The sequence below is a fragment of the Pollicipes pollicipes genome, unplaced genomic scaffold, assembly GCF_011947565.3.
Source record: "Pollicipes pollicipes isolate AB1234 unplaced genomic scaffold, Ppol_2.1 Scaffold_3087;HRSCAF=3621_pilon_pilon_pilon, whole genome shotgun sequence".
Classification (NCBI taxonomy): Eukaryota; Metazoa; Arthropoda; class Thecostraca; order Pollicipedomorpha; family Pollicipedidae; genus Pollicipes; species Pollicipes pollicipes.
Genome location: NW_023596225.1, coordinates 41,605,404 through 41,629,564, shown reverse-complemented (window position 1 = coordinate 41,629,564; position 24,161 = coordinate 41,605,404). Strand labels below are relative to the sequence as shown.

General features: G+C 66.6%; 1 protein-coding gene across 1 annotated transcript; it reads left to right on the top strand.

Annotated features, from left to right (window-relative positions):
* The first annotated feature begins 4,284 nt into the window (after positions 1-4,284).
* On the top strand, positions 4,285-24,155 carry LOC119090180 (IQ motif and SEC7 domain-containing protein 1). Its single transcript, XM_037212971.1, has 9 exons — positions 4,285-4,290; positions 5,211-5,357; positions 8,013-8,230; positions 14,198-14,312; positions 18,840-19,014; positions 21,569-21,708; positions 22,150-22,375; positions 22,744-22,936; positions 23,254-24,155. Exons 1-9 carry the CDS (start codon positions 4,285-4,287, stop codon positions 23,534-23,536), a joined length of 1,503 nt encoding a protein of 500 aa, XP_037068866.1. The 3' UTR covers positions 23,537-24,155.
* The last annotated feature ends 6 nt before the right edge of the window (positions 24,156-24,161 follow it).

Sequence of the window (24,161 nt, the reverse complement as noted above, 5' to 3'; positions counted from 1 at the left end):
ATACTAAGGCCTCGCGCTGGTGTAAAGTGATGCTTTACACCTTGAATTGTCTGGCATGTGCCGGGCAAAATGATACCAGACAGCTTTAACGTCTCCTCAAAACGGAGGAGGGGGGGGGGGGGGGGGGGGGGGGGGGGGGGGGGGGGGGGGGGGGGGGGGGGGGGGGGGGGGGGGGGGGGGGGGGGGGGGGGGGGGGGGGGGGGGGGGGGGGGGGGGGGGGGGGGGGGGGGGGGGGGGGGGGGGGGGGGGGGGGGGGGGGGGGGGGGGGGGGGGGGGGGGGGGGGGGGGGGGGGGGGGGGGGTGGGCAGGGGGGGGGGGGGGGGGGGGGGGGGGAGGAGAGACATCCTCGGGTCGGCCTGGCCCTCTTCGCTTAGTTGTCTCTTTATAACCGCGCGCGATTATATGGGGCAGTTCGGAGCGTGAAGCCTCCTTGTGATGAGCACGCAGTCAGCCCAGCTCTCTCTCCCACCGAGCGAGTCCGACTTTTGCGTCGGTAAATCTCTTCCCATTCAGCTAATGGTCGCGCGGACGCGTTCATTACGTATGCGGCGAAAACGGCCGGCGGCCGGCGGCCGGCGCGGTCGACCCGGCGGCCCCGTCTCGTGCCTGGAAGCCGTCACTCGCGCCGGACGGTGAGCCGATCTCTCCAATCAGCGCTGAGGCCGCCCGGTCCGCTCCGGTGGGGCACGGCGGCCGGCGGACGGCAGACGGAGTGGGTGCCGAGGGCTGGAGACGGCCACCCCTCCGGGACGAGGAGGACACCGAGGGCTGGAGGCGGTCACCCCTCCAGGACGGGGAGGACGTCGAGGGCCGGAGGCGGCCACCCCTCCGGGACGAGGAGGACGCCGGGGGCTGGAGGCACCCACCCCTCCAGAACGGGGTGGACGCCGAGGGCTGGAGGCCGTCCGTCACCCCTCGGGGACCGGGAAACGCCGAGGGCCGGGGGCGGTCACCCCTCCGGGGCGGGGTGGACACCGAGGGCTGGAGGCGGTCACCCCTCCCGGACGGGGTGGACGCCGGGAGCCGGATGTGGCCGCTCCGAGCGGTCTGGAGTGCCCAAAGCTGGCCCAGGGCGCCAGAGGCGAAAACCCGACCGGAAAGGCCGTTGGGGGAAACGGCGTCCGGAAAGAATGAAAAGTAACAGGCTATCGGCGGTGGGAAACATCGTGCTTACCTGTGCCGCAGGATTAGAGGTTACAAAGATGGTGCTATTGCATGTAAAGCCACTGTGCTGGAACGAAAAATTGTATAATTAATAACAAGAAAACAATGGACACTAGCCTATTTTTGGGTGCCGCTGTCCATTCGATTCCAGAAATTCCGAGTGCCCACTGGGTCGCCACCGGGGTGCCCGGGACAGGGGAGAGGGTGATGGGCGGCCGGGGCGGACTCGGGCCGGCGGCGCCATGAGCCGGCCGGCGGAGCGGCCCGCCGGCCGTGTCGCAATCCTGCACGGCCCTCGCAAACGGGTTGTGAAGAGACGCTCCCGGGGCGGTGACGGTCGGCCCGGCCGGCTCAGAAGTGCTGCCGTCACCAAGGCCGCGTCCGCCCCGGCCGGACGGGCGGCGACGCTGCCGCGATCGCGCAGCGGCGTGCGCCACGTTGGGGACGCTGGGCGCCGGTCGGCGTCGGCGTCAGCGTCGGCTTGTCGGAGGACGGGAGCCGCGTGAACGAACGCTAGCATCCCGAGACGTGTCGAGCCTCGGGGAGGCGGGGGTGCCACTGTGCGTCCGCTCCTGGACCGTTGCGCAAGGCAGGCGGCATGGGCCGCGGGGCGGGAATGAGGGAGGCGCGGCTCCGGCCTGTGCCGAGTCCCACAATGACGGGAAGCTACTGTGCCGTCTCGAGAGAGGCCGCACAATGAAGGGGAAAGTGGCGTCGCGGGATGGAAGCGAACGGCGCCGGATTGTGCGTGGGAAGACCTCGTCGACGCGCTGACCGGGCTAACCGGCTAGCCACGGAACTGGCTAACCAGTCGGTAACCGATCTGAATCAGTGACAGGCCTGATGGTCGTATCCCGGACCGGCGACTTTCTTCGAATGCAAATTGTCCAGTCGCGCCACCGTGACGTCACTGACGCGGACTTGAGGCCAATCGAAGACGTCAGAGATGATTCCGCGCAGGAGACCGGCGCAACCAGCCTGTTCCGCGCGCGGACGCGCAGTTTGTTACTGACTGATCCGCCGGTGGGCTGTGTGCTGGACAATCTGTCCTCCGTCGCGCGAGGTGCTTCTCGGCGGCGGGGGAAGTGGGGGGGGGGGGGGGGGGGGTACCGCCGCCGTCCGCAGTCCTCCGCCGGTCGTCGGCCGCCGCCGGTCACGAGCGGCGCGGCGCTGCTGTCGCCGAGTGTCCGGTGCTCGGCCGCCGGCAAAAACGGCCGGCGCCGCCGACAGCGGGCTGCAATCGCGCCGTTTGCGCACTCCAATCAGCCGCGCCGCCCGCCGCGGCCGTTTCCGGGGACCCGGTCCGACCCTGCGGCGACCCCGGCCGGCCGGCCGCACGCGCGCGCGGTGGGCGGCGCCGCCGGCGGCCGCGAGGTCGTCCGTCCGTCGCCGGCGGCGATTGGCCAGCGGCGGCGGCGCGGGCAGGCGCCGGGTCATCACGCGTCGGCCGGGCGGCCCGCGTCGCGTGCGCCGGCCAGCACCGCCGTCGCCGCGCGGGACGGCACAGGCCGCCGCCGGAGAGGGATGCTGCACGGACGGTGGCGCAACGCGCCGCTCTGGCGTCGGTGGTCACGCGCGGCGGCGCGGCGGCGGCGAGCGGGCGACGGCAGAGGCGCCGTCAGTCACCTCACCGGAGCCTCGCCCTCGCCCGGAGACGGGCCGGCGAGCAGCGTCGGCAACGATTCGGGAGCACGGCGGCCGGCGCCCATTGATGTGGTCCGGCGCTCAGTCGCGCCCCGTCCGTCTCATGGCAGCGCCTCACCGGCGCGCTTAGCCGATGGTGCCTATTGTCGTCGCATGGGTTGTCTCAGGCTTGGCGGCTTATGAAACATGTTTTCGTGTTGGCACTGCTTTCAGGCCACTGCAGCTTCCCGCTTACCACGTATTCGTTGCGGTGTGGCTTTCCTGCTGAGAACGCCGCTCGCTTGCAGCAAATGCGCGGACGCTGCAGAAATCCCGAGATCTCATCCCTGCGTGCTGACGGGTCTGTGTACGCCGCACCGTCCGAGTCGAGGTGGGCGGGCGTGTTGTGGAGAGGCGCCGGGGCGCGGGTCCGAGCGCGCGTCTCCGGCCGGCGCGGCCACGCCCGCCCTCACCCGGATGTCGCGCCTCGAGCGGCCGGAGCGCCCGGCCCGGCCCGGCTCGCCTGCGCCGCCGCCGCCCTGCGCTGTCCCGGCGCAAGGCCGCGCCGCCGCTGGACACTGGGCCGGGGGGAGGCCGCAGGTCCGGTACTGCGGTGGTGGGCCTGACTCATCGCACACGGCGGGCGTCCGCTCGGCGCGACGTGCGCCGAACAGATCGGAGCTGCTGCTCGCCCGGCGGCGGCGGCCGAGAGGGGCTGCGGGCGTGATCCGGCCGCGCGCGGGGGCCCCGCCAGCCCGGGGCACGGCGCGAGCGCCGGCTGAAGGTCCTGGCCTGGCGACCCCGACACATCCGTCACGTTGGAGGCCGGCGCCGGCGGGCGGCGTGCCTGCCGTGACCCCGGCCGGCCGCCGCCGTCCGTCCCCGACCGGCCCGCCTCGGCCGCAGCGGCGCAGCACGACGTCAGCTGATCGCCGCTTGTCGACCGCGGTCGGCCGTGGTCGGCCCGCCACCGCAGGCGCGCTCCAGCCGGCCGCGCGGCCCGCGGCGCCGCGGCCAGGACCGGTGCTGGCCGCGCTCCCACGCTTGTTGCGGCGCGAGCCGAAAAGAAAGCGAGAAATTGATGCCTTCTATGTGAATCGCACTGTACGGTGTTGCATTTTGAGCCACTCTTCATGACGGCGCCGCTACAAGTAGTTTAATTACAGTGATTCACGACGGCGTTGAAAACTAGTGAAAAGCGCTTTGTCACGTCGCTGTTTGGTATTCGGTTGTCTGGTATTTTGTGGTACCCCTGGCCGCCCACGGCGACCATTAGCTGAAAACCGTCGCAAAAATTGGCGGAACTCGCGCACAAAGACAATTATCTCCACGCCTGACCCAAGAGATAATGTTTAAACTTCATGAAAGGTGGGGTGTGGTCCCATCGCCCCTCCTCATGTTCCCACGCCTGATGTCAGAGGCTACTAGCGGGCGACGGGACCCTACCATCGGCTATCTGGCGGACGTTGGTGGGCCGTCGTTAAGTTCGGCGCTTCGATGGAGGTGCCAGCGGCGGGCGGCCAACCTTTTACGGCTCTCCCTTCCAAACGCGCTGAATCAGACACTCGGCCGGGCGGCGCGGGCAGCATCCTTGGGAGCGCGAGGGCGGAGGCGTGGACGCGCCAAAACGGCTCGGCACGTCTGCGGTCGCAAACAAGGACGAACGAATCAAAAACGGATCAACCGGGCCGGATCTGGTGATCTGTTTTGGGGTGGCGCGAAGGAGCCGCGATCCGAGGGCCCGGGCGCCTGTGGCGCGAGGCCGGCCTTGACACCGGCAGCGGCCCAACGGCGAGCCGCCGCGCCCGCAACGCCACGCCGACGCTGCCGGACCGGACCCGGTGGTGCGGCCGGACCTCCGCAGCGCGCCCGTCCACACCTGCGGTGCGCTGGCGACGGTCGCTGACGGCGCGTCTGACGCAGAGCCGGCCGCCGTGGCCGCCAGAGGATGGGCCGTATCCCGCCGGCCGCCGCGGTCGTATTCCAGTCCCGGTGAGGGGTGACGGGCCGCCGCTGGGACGGCGCTCATTTGGGAGGCGCCGAATGCTCCAGCCGGCGGCCGCCCGTCGGTGTCCGCGCGCGGCCAGCGCCGTATAACAGCACGCCGCTCGGCGCCTGGAGACGTCCCGGGCACATGGCGGCGGCAGGTTATCGCTCAGGCGGCGGCGCGGAGAAATCCGTGATTTATCGCGCGATCCTCTGTTATGAGCAGTCGGAGCCGACTGTGGGTAGTGCCGTGTGAGTGTGAGCGGTTTCGCCGCCGGCCGAGGCGCCGCGGACCAAGTGCACGGTGGTGGCGTGCGTGCGCCGCCTTCCCAGGGCGTCCCCATCACTCCCACGGGTACAGGCGCCGCCGCCGCGCCGAGTGCCGCCGCCTAACTGGTCCGTCACTGGCCGCGCTAATTAGCGGCGCCTTCTTGCAGCGCTCGTCGAGTCGCTCCAGCGGTGCGCGGAGAGCGCTGTCGCGGGCGCGGAGCGACACGGCCACCGGTGGCGCCGAGCGAGTCTGCCACCCGACGGAGCCGGCCCGCCCGGCCGCCGCCGGCCGCCCGGCCACAGCCAGCTGCAAGGTAAACGAGTCCGAACGCGCTGGGTGGGTGTGTCCGGGTGGTCGAGTCTCGCTGCCTTTGAAGCTGTCCGTCTCACGCTCCCTCTCCTCTGTCCTTGACCTTGTCCGTATCGGTTTCCCCCGTTCCTGTCCATTGTCCCTGCCAGCCCCTGTGCTTGTCCCTGTCCGTTTTCATGTTCCTATTCATATTTCCTTGTCCCGCTGCTTCTTCGCACCTCCCGTCCGCGCTCTCTCCATCCCCGCATCCCATTGTCTCTCCACATGGTATTTATATGTTCGTTATATAATGTGGCATTAGCCTGACATACCAGGAACCCATTCACGTGCTCAAGTATCCTTTCGACTTGTGGCAGCCGGTTTTTCCTGGCGTTTGCGTAATGTCGCCCATCTCGGCGACCTCCGGTCCCGCCGTGCCACCGTTGGCTGTCTGTCACTCTGTCCCGGAGGCTCTGCTAATCGCCGGATTTTGGCCCATCATGGCTGAGTGTGGACGGCGTCGGCGGTGACCCCTGACCCGGCCCGCGCGCCGCCCGGCCAGGGCCACGGCCCACCCACAGCCGGCCCGCGCAGCCCGGCGTCGCCGGCCACCGCGGGCTTCACGCGGCGGCCGGGACTGCGGCGCCGACGGTCCTGGGGACGAGGGGTCCGTGGGGGCTGGAGGCGCAGCGGCGGCGGCGGGCCGGCACTGGCTGCCGGTGCCGGCCGGCCGGCCGCCGCTCCGCGGTCGGGGCCGATACGGCGACGGCGTGTTATGCGCGCGGCATACCGAATGAGACGGTTTCTCAATCGTCAAAAATGGCATAGTCCGCTTGGAGAACGTCCTTTCGAAAGTAGCCGGGCGAGAGTGAGGCGATTGAGCGAGTGGCGCTGCTAATGCCATCGGACGCGGCCGCCGGGGCCGATCGTTTGCCGAAGCTGCGTTTGCTCGTTACCCGCCGCTTCTCGGCGCCGGCCGGCTGCCGGCTCGCCGCGTGTCGCCTTTTCCGGATTGGCTCTGCTTTCGGCGCGGCGGCGCACCCGGCCGCCGCGCGGCGATGATGCGACGTTATGCTAATGTCCGCGGTCGTCAACGACCGGTGGCGCGAGCGAGCGCGCGCGTTTCCAGGTGGGCGCGGCGTGCGTCATTGCCGCCCCCTGCGGTGGAGCCTCCAACGGCTGGACATGTACGGGGCGCGGCCGGGATGCCGTCGCACCGCGCCGTCCGCCGCCCACGTGTCTGTCGGTCGGCGCGGTTTCGTGGCCTGTGCACTGATAGCGATCCGGTGACCGCCGCCGCCGACTCCTCCGCCGCCGGTGCAGACGGAGGGCGCCTTTCTGCGGCGGTGCGGAACGCCGACGCGGCGCCGGCGGCTGGCTTCCACCCTCGCCCCGTATCGTGACGCGGTGAGATCGGCCGCGCGCCACGTACACGCGCCGCGCCGTGTTTTCCGGCGGGTGAGTGGCGCGCGAGCGAGCGGCACGGCGCGGCGGGCTAAATCTGACGCGGGCCGCCCCGCCGGGCCGCGCCGGGCCGCCGGCACCAGCTGGCCCCGGCCCGGGCGCGTTGCCAGGCCGACTGCAGCGGCCACGTCCCGCGGCGTCTTGTTGACGGGCCGCGTATCGCCGGCCTATCGCGTCACTGAGCGACGTTTACGGCGCGCGCGGCAGGGGACGGCGGCCGGGTCGCGGTTGCCGGCGGCCGATCGGCCCCGATGCGGCGGTGCGGCGCGGTCACCAGGCCCGCCGCACCGTTACCGCGCCGGAGCGCCAGCCCCTGCTGAATTAAGTGCGGGCGGGCGGCCTGGTCCCCGGCGACGGTCCTGCCGAGCTCCTGTGACGCCACGGCGGCGGTGGGCGCGAGCGCGGCCGTCGGGCGTGACGCGGCGATTTGCCGTTCCCGGCGCCGCCGCCCGCCGTCGCACGCACTGCCCGCCGCTCCATGCGCTCGGTGCGGACAACGCCGGTCTAATTGACGTGTGTTTAGCCCGGCGCCGGCCGGGCGGGCGGAGGCGCCGGCCAGCCACCGGGCCAATGAGGGCGGCGGCTGCGGCGCACGCACGCCGGCCGGGCGACCGAGCCGGGCCCGCTGTCGTCTTCCGTGCGCCCGGAGGCTGCGGGCGGAGAGGCGCCGGCCGGCCGGGCGGGGCTGGGACGGCGGCTCACGCATCGCGGCGGCGGCGGCGGCGACAACCGAACAGGCCGCGTGGGATGGGGACCGGTCAGCCCGCGGCAGTTTTAAGAGGATTGCAACCGGCGTAGACCACGGAAGGAATGCACGTGTCTCACATACTCGTGGCCATGGGCGTCATGCGTAGACCCGTCTTTTTACCTGGTGGGGTTGCCTTTGAACGGAGTCTGGTAAGGGATTATCGGAGAGAATAATGTCTGGCATGTAACCATGGACTTTGGACTAAGTCACGTGCAAGGAATTTTCAAATTCCAGGTAGCCAACCAACCATCCAACCTTTCGACTGATGCCTATTCGCGCTTATATGACGTCAACCACGTCATCGTGTTAATCTCGCACGTCATGTGGCATTAGGCGCATTCCCTGTAAATCAGTTTCTCGGCCTGGGTCCGCCTTGTTGGCGTGCTCTGCCCTGCCCTGCCCTGCCCTGCCCTGCCCTGCCCTGCCCTGCCCTGCCCTGCCTGACCAGACCTGACCGGCCATCCACAGGTGCCGGAGATCGTGCGCAAGCGCCAGTACCGTGTCGGCCTGAACCTGTTCAACACGAAGCCGGAGCGCGGCATCGACTACCTGATCGGGCGCGGCTTCCTGGACGAGGCGCCGCACAGCGTGGCCCGCTTTCTCATCACCCGCAAGGGGTTGAGCAAGCAGATGATCGGCGAGTACCTGGGCGACCTGCAGTCGCCGTTCAGCGCCGCCGTCCTCGAGTGAGTACCGCCGGCGGCAGCGTCCGGGCGGGGCGGACTCCGATACGCGAGGAGGCCAGAGGGCGCCCGGAGAGCGACACCCGGGGTCACCGGCAGGCGAAGCGAAAACTCGGAAAAAGGCAAAAGTAAAGCGCCTGGAGGGTGTGAAGCGACAGACCAGGGTGGAGAAGGGTCTGTTTTGCCCGTCTGCGGTATCTTGTAGTTCAGTTGAAATCGCTGTTCCACCTCAGCAGGTCGGACGTGCCGCCCGTGACGCGTCCCTAGCACGCCACACGAATGGAGTGCTGTGTGGGCTGATGGCCCGGTGCCAGCGCCCTCCCGTGGACGAGATCGCTCCCAGCGCGGGAGATGGCTCGGGTGACCTGGTCGTTGACACGTAACGGCCGGATGCTGACGGCTGGCCGCTGGACGGGGGTGTGATCACCCTGGTGACGCCCCCCGCGGTCGGCCGGCTGACCCAGTGACACGGGGAGCGGGGCGGGGATGGCGGGCGGCCGCGATCGGGCCGCAGTGTCCCCGCCGACTGATCTGATGATCGCCCCGCGATCTCGCCATCTGGCGCGGTTCGTCCGGGTCATCACGCCGGTCCGGGCGGGCGCGGCGCCACAGCGGACTCATTCGCGTCCGCTCGGCGTGTACGGCGGCCGGAGGACGCCCCGGCGCTGGCGCCGCCGCCGGCGCCGGGACGGCGGCAGTCCGGCCGCCAGCTCGGGTCACCGTCCGGCGGCGGCCGCGACGTCGCCGGCTGGGACGGCGCGGGGCCGGCCGGCGCCGATGGCCCGATGTGGGCCGCGCCGCCCCGGACGGCCCGGGGAGAGCAGCCGCTGACGCGCGGAGGCCATCCGCTCGCCGCCGAGTCCGGCTGGCCGGCGGCCGGGCTTGCCATGAGCGCAGTCATGCTTCGGGGACTGAGCGAGGGGGCGGCAGAGCGGGCTCTGCAGGGACTGTGCAAGTCATGGTTTTGGCAGGTGACGTGATGTAAAAAATGAGAGCAAGGACAGAAGTCCTTTCTGACAAAGTTAGATGGGAGAGCGGGGGGGGGGGGGGGGGGGGGATCTCCCTCCTACTCCTTACCGGTTATATCCGTGTACGCTGTCAGGGGAAATCATCCTTTCACCGGCTAGATAAGCTATCGGTGGCCAGGTGAGGCGAACCCCCTGCCTCCAAACGAGGTTATCGGTTCTCTGCCCAACTGTGTGTTCCAAGCGTGTCGATTTTGGCCGGTCGTCCAGCGCCGTGCTCTCTCGCCACTTGACCGTCCCGCGCTGCACGCCGGTCCTTGCGGTGCAGCATTCCACCGGCGCCGGCGGCGGGGTCCGCAGTCGGCGTGCACCTCCCCGCCCGCGGGGGCCGCCGGAGACCCTGAGAGCCCCACCCGTGCCCCGACCGTCCGGTGATTAGCTGCCGGAGGTGTGGAAGGAGCGGAGGGCTGGACCGGTTGTGCAATCGGCGGCCAGCTGCGTGGCGATCGGTTTTGCGGGGCGCTGTGTGTGAGCGGAGGGGCCGGTGCGCGGTGTGCGTTGCGGGCGATATCCGCGTTCGTGCCGGTGTCGGGGTAATACGCGCGTCGGGTCGTTTGGTCGTGCGCGGCTCGCGTGATGGATCTGCATGCGGGCCTCTCCACTGCGGAGTAATCGGGCCTGTTATCGTGTGACGCGGAGCGCCGTGCAAACCCGGAGCCGACCCTCGGCGCCGCCGCGTGTTCGGGCCGACCTCTGCGCGGCGAGGGGCGGCCGCCCGAGGGCGCCGCAGGACTGCACCCGTCCGTCGAGCGCGGGACTGTCCCGACGCTCCCCAGAAGCGGCAGCGGTGGCGCCCGAGCCGGCCGCTGTCCGCGGCTCCGAGCCGGGATCGGCGCCGGCGCTGGAGCGGCGGGCCGGCGCCGCTGACGCGGCGGGGACGGCCGGCCGGGCCCAGCCCCGGCTCAGGGCCCGCCGGCCCAGCCCCGGCCGCCGGAAGCCGGCTGAAGAACGGCTGATCACGGACCGGGCTGGACCGCACCTCGCGCGCCCGGCGCTCGGCAACGGCAGCCGGCCCGGGGGCGGTGACGGGGCCGCTGCAGGCGACGGGCTCAGCCAGCTGGCGGTGCTGCCGGCAGGGGTGTATCTATTTCGGATGTGACTTGGACGTGTACAGACCTCATACGGAGTGTGGTGGGTCGGGCAGCACCAGCAAAATTTCTTCTCTTTTTGCCGTCGTTTTGCATGTTTTTGTTGTTGTTTTTTTGTTCTGGTTGGCCATACGCGTTGCGTGAAGCTAACGCCGTTCGGCTTCCATGCGCTCCGTCGCTTCCATCAGGCTCAGGCCTTTCCGTTTTGGGGCTTTTGCAGTGATCGGGCACAGATCATCGTGACAGGGCGCAAAACTCGGGCAGGCGTTTTTATCGGCGTTGCATGTGCGCCTCTCGCGACCGGGGGAGTGGTCTGACCTTGCCTTATGTGGAGTTTCATGTGTTCGCTACTTTCCGCCCGCGAACGTTTTTCTCCATTTCTCGTCGCGGCGAGCGCCCTTGTTTCCGCACATGACCGCAATGCGGCGCCACCTGCGGGTGGCGCTGACCCCTCGGGCGCCGGGAGCGCGCTCCGGTGACCCCCCGCGTGGCATTGGCGGGAATATTCCGTTTGATGCGGAGACGTTTGTCTGATTCCTGAATGGATGATCTGCATACTGGCCGATCAGCATAGTTGGAGGTGCAGGCGCGGGCGGGGAACTCGCCGAGCAGCGGGGGCCCGGGCGGCGCTGGTATCCCGGCCGAGGGACGCGGCAGTTTCAGCGGAGAGGCGCGCGTGTTCCGGTGGAGGGGCGCGCGAGTTCCGGTGGGGGGCCCCGCTGGCGTCTCACCTGGGCCCGGTCGCACAGAGCCGATGGTCACCAGAGTAGCGGGGCGCGACGGGTGGGCTTGGTCCGCTTTAGCTGTCCAAGTTATCGCCGTCATAGTCTCCTGGCCGGGATATTTGAGATCTAATCCGGCGCTTGCTACAGGAAGTGTGGGATTAAGTGCTGGTCAAGGTCAAGCGGCCAGAAAAGGAGGCGAGCTTGCTAGCGCGGCAAGGCCTGGACAGTGTTCTGTCGTATCATTCTCCGCCTGGAACGGCGTCGTTCCACACCGGGAGCCGCCAGCCACGGTGACCCCGAGAAAAACGTCCGCCTCGCCTTTGGCCCCCGTTTTTGGTCGCCATTGTTACCCCGCGGCGCAGCGTTGTCAATTGGAGTGAATCGACGGTGGCTGGCGCCGGCTGGCGCGGCAACTGAACCCTGACTCACGCTTTCAGAGGCCTCTGAAAAACATCTCCGTTTCGTTACGCCGCGGCAATCAGCCTTTCGCGTCCAGAATGCGCCGTGCTGCTAGCCTTGAATTAAGTCGTGTTTGGCTCGGAACGAAGCTGTGCCCTTTGTCGGCGAAGGGCGGCCGACGTGCCATTGAAGCGGCCGCCGCGGGCCCCGGTCAGGGGTCAGCGCCGCCGGCCGGCCTGAACACGGCTCATGCGTTACCCCGGTGACGGCCGGATGAAAAATTGAGCCGTCCGCGCGCCCCGTTGACCCGATCCATTCGGCGATTTGGTAACGCCGGCCTCGTTATGTTTGCATAACATTCATCACAATATTCATAAGTGTCCGCGCTGGCCGCGCCGGCCGTGTGGCCGGCTGACCCTCGGGTCAGCGGGGTCACCGGGGACGGCGCCCGGGACGCTCCGGCCACGGCCGCGAGACGGCGGGTAACGCACCGTCGGCCGCGAGACCCGTCACTGGACGCCGGACTCCGCAGGCTCTCCGATGAATGGACTCAAACTCCGGCTCGCGGCGCGTGGAGTTTATTCCGAGTGTGACCTTAAGCGGCGCTGTACAGCTTTGAGTTGAGTCGGGTTCCGATGTTAGAAGGGGCTCAGCCCAATTCCTGAGCGGATTTTGGCTTAGTCGGTACTTGGAACAAGGATGCAAATGACGTAATCCACTCTGACGAAAACCGTTGTAGGTATGCGCAAAGGTTTACGTTGGTAGTAGCGTAGGTAGATATAACGTGATCAATTTCCAACACATTCAAGTCAGAACAAGAAAAACAGGAAATGGTTCAATTGTTTTGGTGCGCGCATAAGCTGATGCCATAAAAACATCTGCCTCTTCGAGCTGATACACAGAAGATGCCGCCAATGGTTTTGACTCAGTTCCGACTCTGATCTCTTCATGTCGGTAAAGCAGTCGATAGCACATCACTTCCATCAAGAGTTGGCTGATTCCGGAGCTTATGCTGACTCCACCTGAAGTCGAGCGTAACTCCGTCGGAAGCCGAGCGTAACTTCACCTTGAATCGGGTGTAAACTCCACCTTGAGTCGGGTGTAACCCCACCTTGACTCGGGTGTAGCTCCACCGGGAGTCAGATGTAACTCCGCCGGGAGTCGGGTGTAACTCCACCGGGAGTCGGGTGTACCTCCACCTTGAGTCGGGTGTAACTCCGCCGGGAGTCGGGTGTAACTCCGCCGGGAGTCGGGTGTAACTCCACCGGGAGTCGGGTGTAACTCCACCGGGAGTCGGGTGTACCTCCACCTTGAGTCGGGTGTAACTCCGCCGGGAGTCGGGTGTAACTCCACCGGGAGTCGGGTGTACCTCCACCTTGAGTCGGGTGTAACTCCGCCGGGAGTCGGGTGTAACTCCGCCGGGAGTCGAGCGCAACTCCGCCGGGAGTCGGGTGTAACTCCACCGGGAGTCGGGCGTAACACCACCTTGAGTCGGGTGTAACTCCACCTTGGGTCTGGTGTAACTCCACCTTGAGTCGAGCGTAACTTCGCCGGTCGCCGCTGGTTCGGATATCCGGGGCAGACCGCGGCGCTTCCGCAGCCTGCGTCGGCGGACGTGGCCTGGGTCTGGGCTGCGTCACGGCTAATGGCCGGCCGCTACCTGCCCATTTAACGCCAACCTGGGGACGTCTGGCTGCAAGGAATGTCCGTAAAATGTCCATAGCCGGCGCTCGCTGCCGCCGGAAGGGAAAGGCCTTACTTCCGCGTGTGCGGACGTCAGGATTGAGTGGACGCGCGCGTATGCCGAACGCGCCACGTGGAGGAAAGTTTGGAGGCGTTGGATGTAGCTGTGGTGTATTTCCGGGAGTGGGGAACGTCCTGGGCTCAGACGCTGGCGCGGGATCGGTCGAGAGCCGCCTCGATATTTCCGTCTTCCCCGCCGGCGGAGCCAGACCTGGCGAGGGCCGGGCAGAAAGACGCCCGCTCCCCAGGCCCGGACAGTGTCCACCCAGGCGGTGGCCTCCGGACCTGGCCCGTCCGGACCCGCTTCTGAGCAGTGACCGGGTGGCCTCCTATGCAGACCGCTCGTCCGGAGCTGCTGCTCAGCAGTGACCGGGTGGTCGCCTCGGCGCCACATGCTCGCCGGCTGTTATGTTTGGCGTCGCTGGCCGGCAGGGAACGGGGTCGCGTCTGGCGGCCGCTGCTGCCGGCCCGGCCATGACGGGCGGACCGCGCTCGAGGGCTGACGCTCGGCTGTTTGGACGGCGCCCTCCGCCTCAACCGATAGACAGACGTGTTTTGATCGGAACTCGGTGGCCCACCGCGTGAGCTCCGCCCTCTCGGTGACCCCCCCCCCCGTTCTCCTTCCTCGAAAGGCCTTCGGGCGTCGGGCTGTGCGGTGCCCAATGAAGCTGGGCACCGTTTGGACGGTACGGCCGCGCAGCCGAGGCCCGTCCAGCCGCCGCATGGGCCGCTGCCCACCGGTGGGGACGGGCCTGCTCGGGCGTCACTGACCTGGCCTGACGTGGCCTGTTCGGACACCGCTGACCTCACCCGGCCTGACCCGGTCTGACCTGACCTGCCCCGACCCGGCCTGACCTGACCTGACCTGACCTGGCCTGGCCCGGCCCGGTTTGTACCGCCCTCGTGACCGCGTCCGCCGTGCCCAGCTCCCGGCCGGCGCGGTGCGGCCGGTCGGCTCCGGTCCGTGACGCCGCTTTGCTCCGGTTGCAGGGCGTTCGCGCAGGAGCTGGACTTCTACAACATGCAGCTGGACGCGGCGCTGAGGAAGTTCCAGGCCTACTTCCGGCTGCCGGGGGAGGCGCAGAAGATCGAGCGGCTGATGGAGGTGAGAGCGGGCGCCGGGACGGCCGGCTGCTGGTCTGGTGCTGGCCGGCCGCTGGGCTGTGATGGATCGGCGACCAAACAAACCAGCCGAGCGTTGTGTAGTGCTTCAGGACTGACGCTACGCCCGCCCAGGCGCGTCCGCAGGTCACGGAGAAGCGGCTACGCTAACTCATTCTTCCTGTCTGAGGCGGCGGCGGGAAGCTCGTGTCTTCTCCACAAGCGGTGCGCCCGGTCATACCTCAAAGAGAGGGCGGCTTACCGGCCGGAGCGGTATGGATTGCCCTGCCGCGAGCAGATGGCCGGCGGCGGCACATTGCATGCCGCTGGGGTCGCTCAGCACGGGGCTGCGTTTCCTCACCGGCAGCCGATTGTAAAAGTACAACCGGCCGCAAACACCGCAGCCAGGAAAACGAACGACTTCAAGGCTACCGATTGGCCCAGATCCGTGGGAAACACGAAATGGAATGGTTATTTGGCGCGAAGCCCGTACGGAGCAGCTGCCTTGTGATGAAAACGCCGCCGTTAGAAAGCGAGCCGGCGACCAAAGCCGGCCTGCGCCTGACCACGCGGGGGCAATGTGGAAGAGCCGATATTGCCCCCGCGTGGCGGCGTTATGGGCGTGCGAGGATTGCGATTACGTGCAATCAGTGTCGGGGCGGGGTCGCGGCGATAGCGGGGATCGATGCAACGGCAGCTGACGGTCCCCGGCGCTGTCGCCACACCGCCGGCTGCCCCCCCCCCCCCCCCTGCCGCCGGAGTCGCGGCCTGTCCGGGCAGGCATGCACGGGCCGGAGCGGCGCCGCCGCGAGCGAATCTTTTCCGGCTGAGAGTGGGCGCCGGCGCCGCGCGTGATTCATTGTGGGACGCCGCTGCACGGCACGGCTGGGTCGGCACGGCACGCTAGTGACGGCGCCCAGGGAAACCCATGGCGCCGGCGAGGATGGCGGCGCATCAGCTGGGGAGGGCTCCCTGTGCGCCGGGGACGCTTACGTCAGAGTCCCACGGTTCTCACCCGCCGCTGGCCTCACCCGCCGCTGGCGGGCGAGACGGTAGAAATCGCGCCGAACGGCTTGTCGCCGAGCAGACACGGGCGGTGGAAAGTTGTTCCGCTTGCCAGTGCCCACTGGGTTTACGGAGTGACGTTCGGGCAGCTAAGGGTGAACTTCGCACCACAGTCCTGTCGTGACTGTCCCGACTTCAAGGACTGCACATACAGATTACTCTGTCGTGACTGTCCCGACTTCAAGGGACTGCACATACAGATTACTCTGTCGTGACTGTCCCGACTTCAAGGGACTGCACATACAGATTACTCTGTCGTGACTGTCCCGACTTCAAGGGACTGCACATACAGATTACTCTGTCGTGACTGTCCCGACTTCAAGGGACTGCACATACAGATTACTCTGTCGTGACTGTCCCGACTTCAAGGGACTGCACATACAGATTACTCTGTCGTGACTGTCCCGACTTCAAGGGACTGCACATACAGATTACTCTGTCGTGACTGTCCCGACTTCAAGGGACTGCACATACAGATTACTCTGTCGTGACTGTCCCCGCTTCGACGGTTTGCATACACATGCGATACAACGCTGATTTACGTGATCCAATGCAATGGAGAAATCAGAACCAAGCGCACAAGCGATCGCCCCTGATGTGCTGTGAACGGCGCCTCCCACTCGAGGGTCCGTTCTCGGAGCTGGACATTCTCCTTGGCCGGGGGACGCCAGCCGGGCGTTATGAGCCGGCCATGTAGCGGGAATGTCTCCCGGCCCAAGGTCGCCCTGCCAGCGTCAGCTGCCGGCCGTGGCCTGCGCCATAACCCGTCCGTGGTCCCGGGTCCGGTCCGTGTTCCTCGGGTCCCGTCCGTGGTCCCCGCGTCCAGTCCGTGGTCCCCGGGTCCCGTCCGAGGTCCCTGGGTTCCGTCTGCAGTCCTTGGGTCTCGTCCATACTCCCGGGTCCCGTCCGAGGTCCCCGGTTGGTTCCCGTCCGTGGTCCCTGGTTCCCGTCCGCAGTCCTCAGGCCTCGTCCGCGGTCCCCGGGTCCAGTCCGTGGTCCCCGGGTCCCGTCCGAGATCCCTGGGTCCCGTCTGCAGTCCTTGGGTCTCGTCCATACTCCCCGGGTCCCGTCCGAGGTCCCCGGTTGGTTCCAGTCCGTGGTCCCTGGTTCCCATCCGCAGTCCTCAGGCCTCGTCCGCGGTCCCCGGGTCCAATCCGTGGTCCCCGGGTCCTGTCCTCAGGTCTCGTCCGCGGTCGTCGGCTCCAGTCCGTGGTCCCCGGGTCCTGTCCTCAGGCCTCGTCCGCGGTCGTCGGCTCCAGTCCGTGGTCCCCGGGTCCTGTCCTCAGGCCTCGTCCGCGGTCGTCGGCTCCAGTCCGTGGTCCCCGGGTCCTGTCCTCAGGCCTCGTCCGCGGTCGTCGGCTCCAGTCCGTGGTCCCCGGGTCCTGTCCTCAGGCCTCGTTCGCGGTCGGGTGCAGTCCGTGGCTCTGGTCCTGTCTGAGATCTCCGCGGCCGGTTTGCCGTCGGCGGGTCCGGTCTGTGGTGGGCTCCTGGTCCTGCCCGGGCTGGCTGGCACCCGTGCCGCCCATGTGTCGTCACAAAAAGAGCCGCCGGACCAGTTTTGTTCTCTCTGTTAATTGCTGCACGTGCGGCATTCGCGGCTGGGTTGTCAACCGCACAGTGTCTGACTGTGGCTCGGTTGGCTGGAACGTATTCGGGTGAAAAAGAAGCGCCAAGAAAGTCGGAGCCAGTGGCCCTTAGCGTCGGCGGCCACAACTGCGCAGGAGGATTACGCAAATTTCCGGGGCGTGCGTTCGAAGTGCGTCTGGCCACGTTCGGCGCAGTCGTGCCGGAAAACATCCAGCGCCACCTGTCGTTCCATCTTTCCTTATTGTGGAGTCTGGCTGTGACCCGTCAGTGCTGCCCTGACCTTGTTGGCCGAGGTAAATTAGCCAACCGCACGGAGGCCGTCCCCGCATCGACGCGCCGCCCGTGGGCGCCCGGGTCCGCGCTTGCGACACATGTCGACCACCTGCCCCGGCGGCTGGAGAGCGCGATCACGGACGCTGATGAACGACCGGCCGCCTGGGCCGCGGCCACTCGCCGGGCATTGGCGGCGGCGACCGATGGCGGTCTGACACGCTCGTGCCGGCGCTGGGCGGCCGGGTGACCCCGGACTGGGGTCTGAGAGTGGGGCCGCCCGCCGAACGGCCGTGTCTGCGGAGCGTAAGACGCGGTGCCGGTGTTGAGGCTGGTAGGTGGTGGCTTTGAGGGGTAGGTCCCGGGCCTGGGTTAGCTCACGTCGGCGAGTGTAGCACCGAGGTCAGCCGGCGGGATGCTGCCCCGGCTCGTCGGCTGCTTCGCCTGGCTGGGTCCCAGTGTCGGCACGTCGCCTGAGCGGCAGCGCCCATGCTGGGGTGAGCATCTTGCTGGAGCCAGCCCCGCTGTCGCATCTGCTCTCCAGATCCACCGCGGCCGGGCCGGTTCCGGTGCCGAGCTCCGGAACTGGGTCAGGCATCGTCGTCGCAGCCGAGCGCCGGCGGAGACGCTGTCGGTCCGAGCTGGCCAGGCCCGGTCCCAGTGCACCGGTCGGCGGGTCAAGGACGGGCCATCTCACGCGGTGCCCGTCGGGGCCGCGAATCGCTGTGAAGCGTTTGTTCGCGTGCAGAGCGGCCCGCTCCGCCATGAGCAAGGAGTGTTCCCCCGTTATGCGGCGGGCCGACCACGCTCGCTCACGTCAGGCTGTCCTTGGTTGAGTCTGGGTCCGGGACGTCTCAGCCTGCCCCGAACCCGCTCATCCCGCCTGCCGGTTACGGCAGAGTAATAACAACGCTGTACACACGGCGCTGAACCGTGTCCCCGGTGGAGTGACGGGCCCGGCGCGCGTGCTCCCGGTAGCCGGGCCTCCGGCGGCCGGAGGTCCGGCTGAGTGAGCGGCGCCGATCGGCGCTCTCCGAGCATGTACGGCAGTCCGTGCAGGCTGATCGTATGCACGCGGCGCGCTGGCCGTCCCACCCGGACGCCGTTGCCCAACGCCGGCCGGTTTCTCCGCCCGAAACATTTTCCCGTCCATGCGCACCTGGCAACAGCCTTCGCTGATCGCGATGCTCGGCTTGGGCGCTCTGTTGCGGGCGCCCAAGCGCTGACGGCCAAAGGTGCTTTAAATCCTCATGTGCCGGGGCGCTTTGTAGAGCAGCTTGTTGTAGTGACCGAGGCCACTTCGTGCGACCGAAAGCTCCGGGGCTTTTTCTGAGACGGGCTGGAACCCGGGACCGACCTGTCTTACGTGACGCGACGGCGTGTGATGTAATGTGACGCGGAGTGTGGACGGGTCCTGGCCCCGCCCTGGCGCGAGGCCGTGCTCGGTGACCTGCGCTCGTGACGTGTGTGGGCGGAGCTGGAACCGTGTCTCGACACGAGGCTGTGGCCCCGCCCCGCGGCTCGTGACGGCCCCGGGTGCGGTCCAGACCCTATCAGTAGAGGCCGTGACGCCGACCCGTGACGCGTGACGCCCGCCCGCCCTCGCCAGGTGTTCGGACAGCGCTACTGCCAGTGCAACCACGAGTTCGTGGCCAGCCTGAAGACGCCCGACACGGTGTTCGTGCTGGCGTTCGCCATCATCATGCTCAACACGGACCTCTTCACGCCCAACATCAAGCCCGAGCGCAAGATGAAGCTGGAGGACTTCATCAAAAATCTCCGAGGTCAGTGGCAGACAGGGTGGGGCTCGTGGGCGCCGGTGTTTGTGGCGTGATGACGGTTTTTGCCGGTCCATTTAACGGTACCGGGGAAGTGATGACCCATTAGGTAATCCTCTCCTCATCTCTCCTGTGCACGCATCGTCTTCGACGTTTGGACCGCATCGGCTCGTGCTTGCCAGTGACCACTTTTCGGTGGCATGCTCGAGAGCGGGTCTCTATTCGTCTCCGCTGTGTCGGCGGCGCTCCGCCCCGCCCTCTGTCCTGTCCACGCCGCCGCACTCTGCTGCCGGATGAAAGGATCACCTCCTCCACCCGCCCCGCAATCCGTCCCGTTTACAATGCCGCGCTCCGTCGCCGCACGAAAGGACCGCCCCCCCCCCCCTCCCCCTCCCCCACCCTCGAGTGGGTCTCACGCATTCAAACCGCGATTATCTGTTCGGAAACGGCGGCCGGAAGGTCCATCAGGTGTCAGGGCAGGGTGGCCGGGGAGGCGCGCGGGGCCGTCTGCGCTCCGGCGCAGCGCCTGACGACCTCGATGACACGCGACTGGGCCTTGCGTCAGGCGGGACCCGGCGGCCGGCGCGGCCACGCGCGCCGCGATGTAATGGATCGATCGAGCATGGAGAACAAATGTCGGCAAATTGGCGCCAATTTGTGATCTATGTGTAAGACGCGGGACGATCGAGGTCGTGATCTCGTCCCCAGGGGTTTAAAGCGAGTGAGATGAATGGGGAGGGCCGCCCGGCCGGCCGATGGGCGTCGTGGGAGGGACGGCCCGGCTGGCGGGATCGGCCGTCGGGCTCAACCCGTTCCGATCCATCAGGTGACACCCCTAATAATCTGCCGGCATGCTCGTCGGTGATCGATGGCCCGGACTTGATTCCGCTATGCGGAGGTAATCACAGGCGGGCATCGCACGTGGCGAAATCACCGTTCGTGTCGTTTCTTGACATGCAGCAATCACGCTTCTTTTTCCACTGCCACTGACTTTTCTTCTACCACGTGCCTGGAAGTGGCTCGTGATGCTGGAGGGCGCCTGGTACCACTTCGCAATGAAGGCACGCCTTCTTTTGGCGCTTTCGTATGATGTCCTTCATTATGGTTGCGTGTTGTAATCGGCTGCTGACTAAAAACGGAGCTTGTTCGGTTTCAAATTAGCGTTTGTCATGTCAGTCACGTGATCTGCATTAGTAATAGACACGTAAGACGGACAAGGTCGGGCGCTCTATAGATGGCTGGTATGCGGGACGGGTATTCTGGCCACGGAAAGGTTGTTTGTGGCGGCTCGTTTATTTCAAGGCATGTGGTCCGTGACCGTTTTGGCCTTCTGTATTTTGTGTGTGCCGCATTCAGAAGTAGCGCAGTGCTGTGCGGCGAAATTTCAACGTCTTGCTCGTTGTAGGCATTTCACGTTCAACACTGGTATGTAGGGAAATCGATTTTAAAGTCCAGCTGATTCTTTTTTCCCGCATAATTGGATGCGTTGCGAAAGCCGCTGAGTCGGCTCATGAAGGCTTACGCGATATATTTTTTAATCCATCGAACTGTCTCAGTTTTGTTGTTGAGCCCCATCGTGTTTAACATTCTACACAGTTAAACTGACGCTGTCATGCAGCATTTTAAGTCGTAGGTTTCTTCTGCTCAGACCGTAACGTGTGTGTAAATCGGGATAAGATTGGGGAAAAAACGGTTAATTGTACATCAGCTGTCCAGTAGACAGGTTTCGACATCGGTTTTCCTGGCGCCTTGCAGAACTACAGTATTATCGCCCAGGTTTCCACCCGATAAAAGTTCACTCCTGTTATCTTGAGCTGGGCGTAGCGCGTGTGTGACCTTAACGAGCTAATGGACGACGAAAAACGACTGATCATGGCGGCGATTTTCCGCCCGGCCGGTGACAGTGGGACGGGCGACCTTCCGCACCGCTGCGTCCAGTCACCAATCGCTGGATCGCAGGAACGCGCGGACCGGGCGGGGAGGGCGCGCCGCCGCCGGATAAAGTGCGCGCGCCGTGCTGGCCAGCGAGGAAGTGGCATGGGCGCCCGGGGTTGCTGCAGTCAAGGGCGAAAGCGGCGCGTGCATTCGAAAGCAGGAGACGCACCCTGTATGACGGAGGCGCGCGGCCGTTATCGACTGAAGAGTTTTATTGCGCTGGCATTGGTTTGGGATTGAAAGGCCTGGGATTGGGCTCCCGGCCGCCGCTTAGGTCAGGGGTGACATGAGCCGGCGTAACAGGCTCCCCACCTCATGCCCAGCGGCATAGTGCTGCAAAATTAGATGCTGGACTGATCGAAGTAAAAATAACAAAACTGGTCTGTGTTCGCTCCAGGCTCAATTTTCTACAGGCCAACTTCTGTGTAGGCTTAATCAACTTCGCTTTCGAAGCTGGAAGGGCCAATTAAGGGGTGAAGTTGGTGATAGTGCATCGCGTGCTCTATCTGTCCCCAAGCGTGTCGTTAGTTTGTGGTCAACTGCTTAGTTGATGAAAGGGGTTGGAGCGGCCCCAACGGAACACCAGCCACACCGCTGCTCACACCGCCCTCTCTGTCCGCCTCAGGCATCGACGACGGTGCCGACGTCGACCCGCAGCTGCTGGCCGGCGTGTACGAGCGCGTGCGCGCGCAGGAGTTCCGCGCCGGCGCCGACCACGTGACGCCCGTTCTCAAGGTGCAGCAGACCACCATAGGCAAGAAGCCGGTGAGTGAGGCGGCGAGGCGGCCCCGCAGCACGCCCGGCGGCCGGCGGAACCCGCGCCGCCGGCAGCACCGGCTTGGCTTCGGGGCCACGGTCGGGTGTTGATGTCGTGGGCGGTGTTTGTTTGCTGGTGCTGGCTGTAGCTCGATTCTGCGGCTGTCGGTGGCCGTCAGCCCGCCTATTCATTGAGTATGTTTGCCCAAATAGCTTACCAGGTCAGTCGTTCAAAAGTTTATTAGTCACGGAATGCGTTTTGACGGGAAAGGTTACTCTACTGTGTGCACTTGTGGACAGTTCTTAGTAAAGGACAGTGACGTTTTGTGTCGTGGGGTGTTAACTGGTCGTGTTGGTGATCACTGGCTTAGTTGTCTGCCAATGTTGTCAATTTTTTCACGGGTGCGCGCCGCTCATAGACGGTGCTGACACCTGTGGGCGGGTTTTCAGCCTCTTGCTTTGCCACACCGCCGCCTGGTGTGCTACTGTCGCCTGTACGAGGTGCCGGACGTCTCCAAGAGGGAGCGGCCCGGCGTGCACCAGCGCGAGGTGTTCCTCTTCAACGACCTGATGCTCGTCACCAAGATCTTCAGCAAGAAGAAGAACGCCATGACGTACTCGTGCCGGCAGAACCTGCCTCTGGCGGGGCTCTCTGTGTCAGCCTTCGACCTGCCTTGTGAGTGTCGGCGTGCGCGCGGACCCGGGCGGCGGGCGCGACCGCGGCCGGCGTCAGGAGCCCGGCGGCGCGAAGCTCGGGGGTGTGGCGGGGGGGGGGGGGGGGCGCAGGGGCCGGCGAGCCACGCTGATGGAGGGCCCCAAACCAGCCGTCAGTGACCTGTGGCCTTACAGTGGCCTGATGCCAGTGACTGGCCTGAGCAGGCAGCGCCCGGGTCGCTTGGCATGGCATCTCCTTAGAGCGAGCCGCCGGCCGGCTGCGTGTCCCAGTCCCCTCCGCTACCTCCATGTCCAGGCCTCGTCGCTGGAGCGTCGGCCTCCGCTGACCTTGTCGACCTCCGCTGACCTGATCGTCGACCTCCACCGCAGATTACCCGTACGGCATCCGGCTCTCGCAGCGCGTCGACGGCAAGGTGCTGCTCACGTTCAACGCGCGCAACGAGCACGACCGCACCAAGTTCTGCGAGGACCTGCGAGAGAGCATCCTCGAGATGGACGAGATGGAGGCGCTGCGCATCGACGCTGGCCTCGGCCGCCAGAAGACCAACGGCGTCCGCAACAGGTCAGACACGGGCGCGACCGGCGCCGGACCGGGCTGTCTCGTAGCGGTCTTCATCTAGCGATCGGACTAGTTCTAGTTTGTTGTGATTCAGTCATCTATTCCACAGCTGTTTTTTAACAGTGTGCACGTGGGTCAGTTGGATTTACCCATTCGGAGCTGTTGTGGGAGGGTTGCTGTGGTGCCGTTCGGAGCCGGCCGCGGGGCTGGTCGCGCTGGTGGCTGTCGCGAACTCCCGTTCGCCGCGCTCCGGTCGGTGCGAGGCCACCGCCTGGGTTTCGGGCGCCGGGCCGGCCTGACCAGACGCGCGCCTGTTGCAGCCGGTCGGCGGAGAACCGCGACTCCGGCGTGGCCGACGTGGAGGAGGTGTCGGACGGCTCGTCCAAGTCGTCGTCCGGCCTGAAGCGGTCGGCGCTCTCCAACTCGCTGCTGGACATGACGGAGGCCGGCGGCCGGCCGCAGCGGCGCGGCAGCGTCGGCTCGCTCGACTCGGGCATGTCGGTCAGCTTCCAGTCCAACAGCACGGCCTCGGCGCAGACGGGCAGCCCGCCGACGGCGCCGGCCGGCCAGCACCGTCAGCGGCGCGCGCAGCGGCGCCACTGACGGCCGCCGCCGCCGCCGCCGCGGGCCGCGCCGGACCCGCCCGCCCGGCGGCGCTGGTAGTCCCCGTCCGGCAGGCAGCCGAGCGCAGCTGCGAAGTCATCGTGCCCGCATATCGCCCCCGCCGCGGTCGCGACGCGGGTTCATCGGCGTGGACGCACCCGCCGCATCTCCATCGACGCCCGCCCATTGTAGTATCCTGACTCCCCGCACCCAGTTAGCACATGTAGACCGCGCGCCGCATCCGGTCGGCTCATCTGTTTTCGTCTGACCACGGGGTCACCCAGGGCGAGGGCTGGTCGCGCCTCTGCGTCGGCCGAGACCCGACCACGCGGACTCGCCGCCCTGCCTGATGACCTGACCAAGGGCCGGGCGGGCCCGCCGTTGTGTTGCGTGAGCGTCGTTTGTATGCAGTCAACTAACCATTATCTAGTCGGAGCGCGTGCCTGATCGTGCGCTAGTCTTCTGAAAGGGAGAAATAACTATGTAAATAGTGGCGAGCCGGAGGCGGCGCGGCTTTGCATGGCTGCAGACCGTTTGATATGTATTCAGTATATGTGATGTCGTGTGGTGACGAGGCGTGCGCCTTATTTTGAGACCAATATATGTGGATTGTATGGCTTCCGTT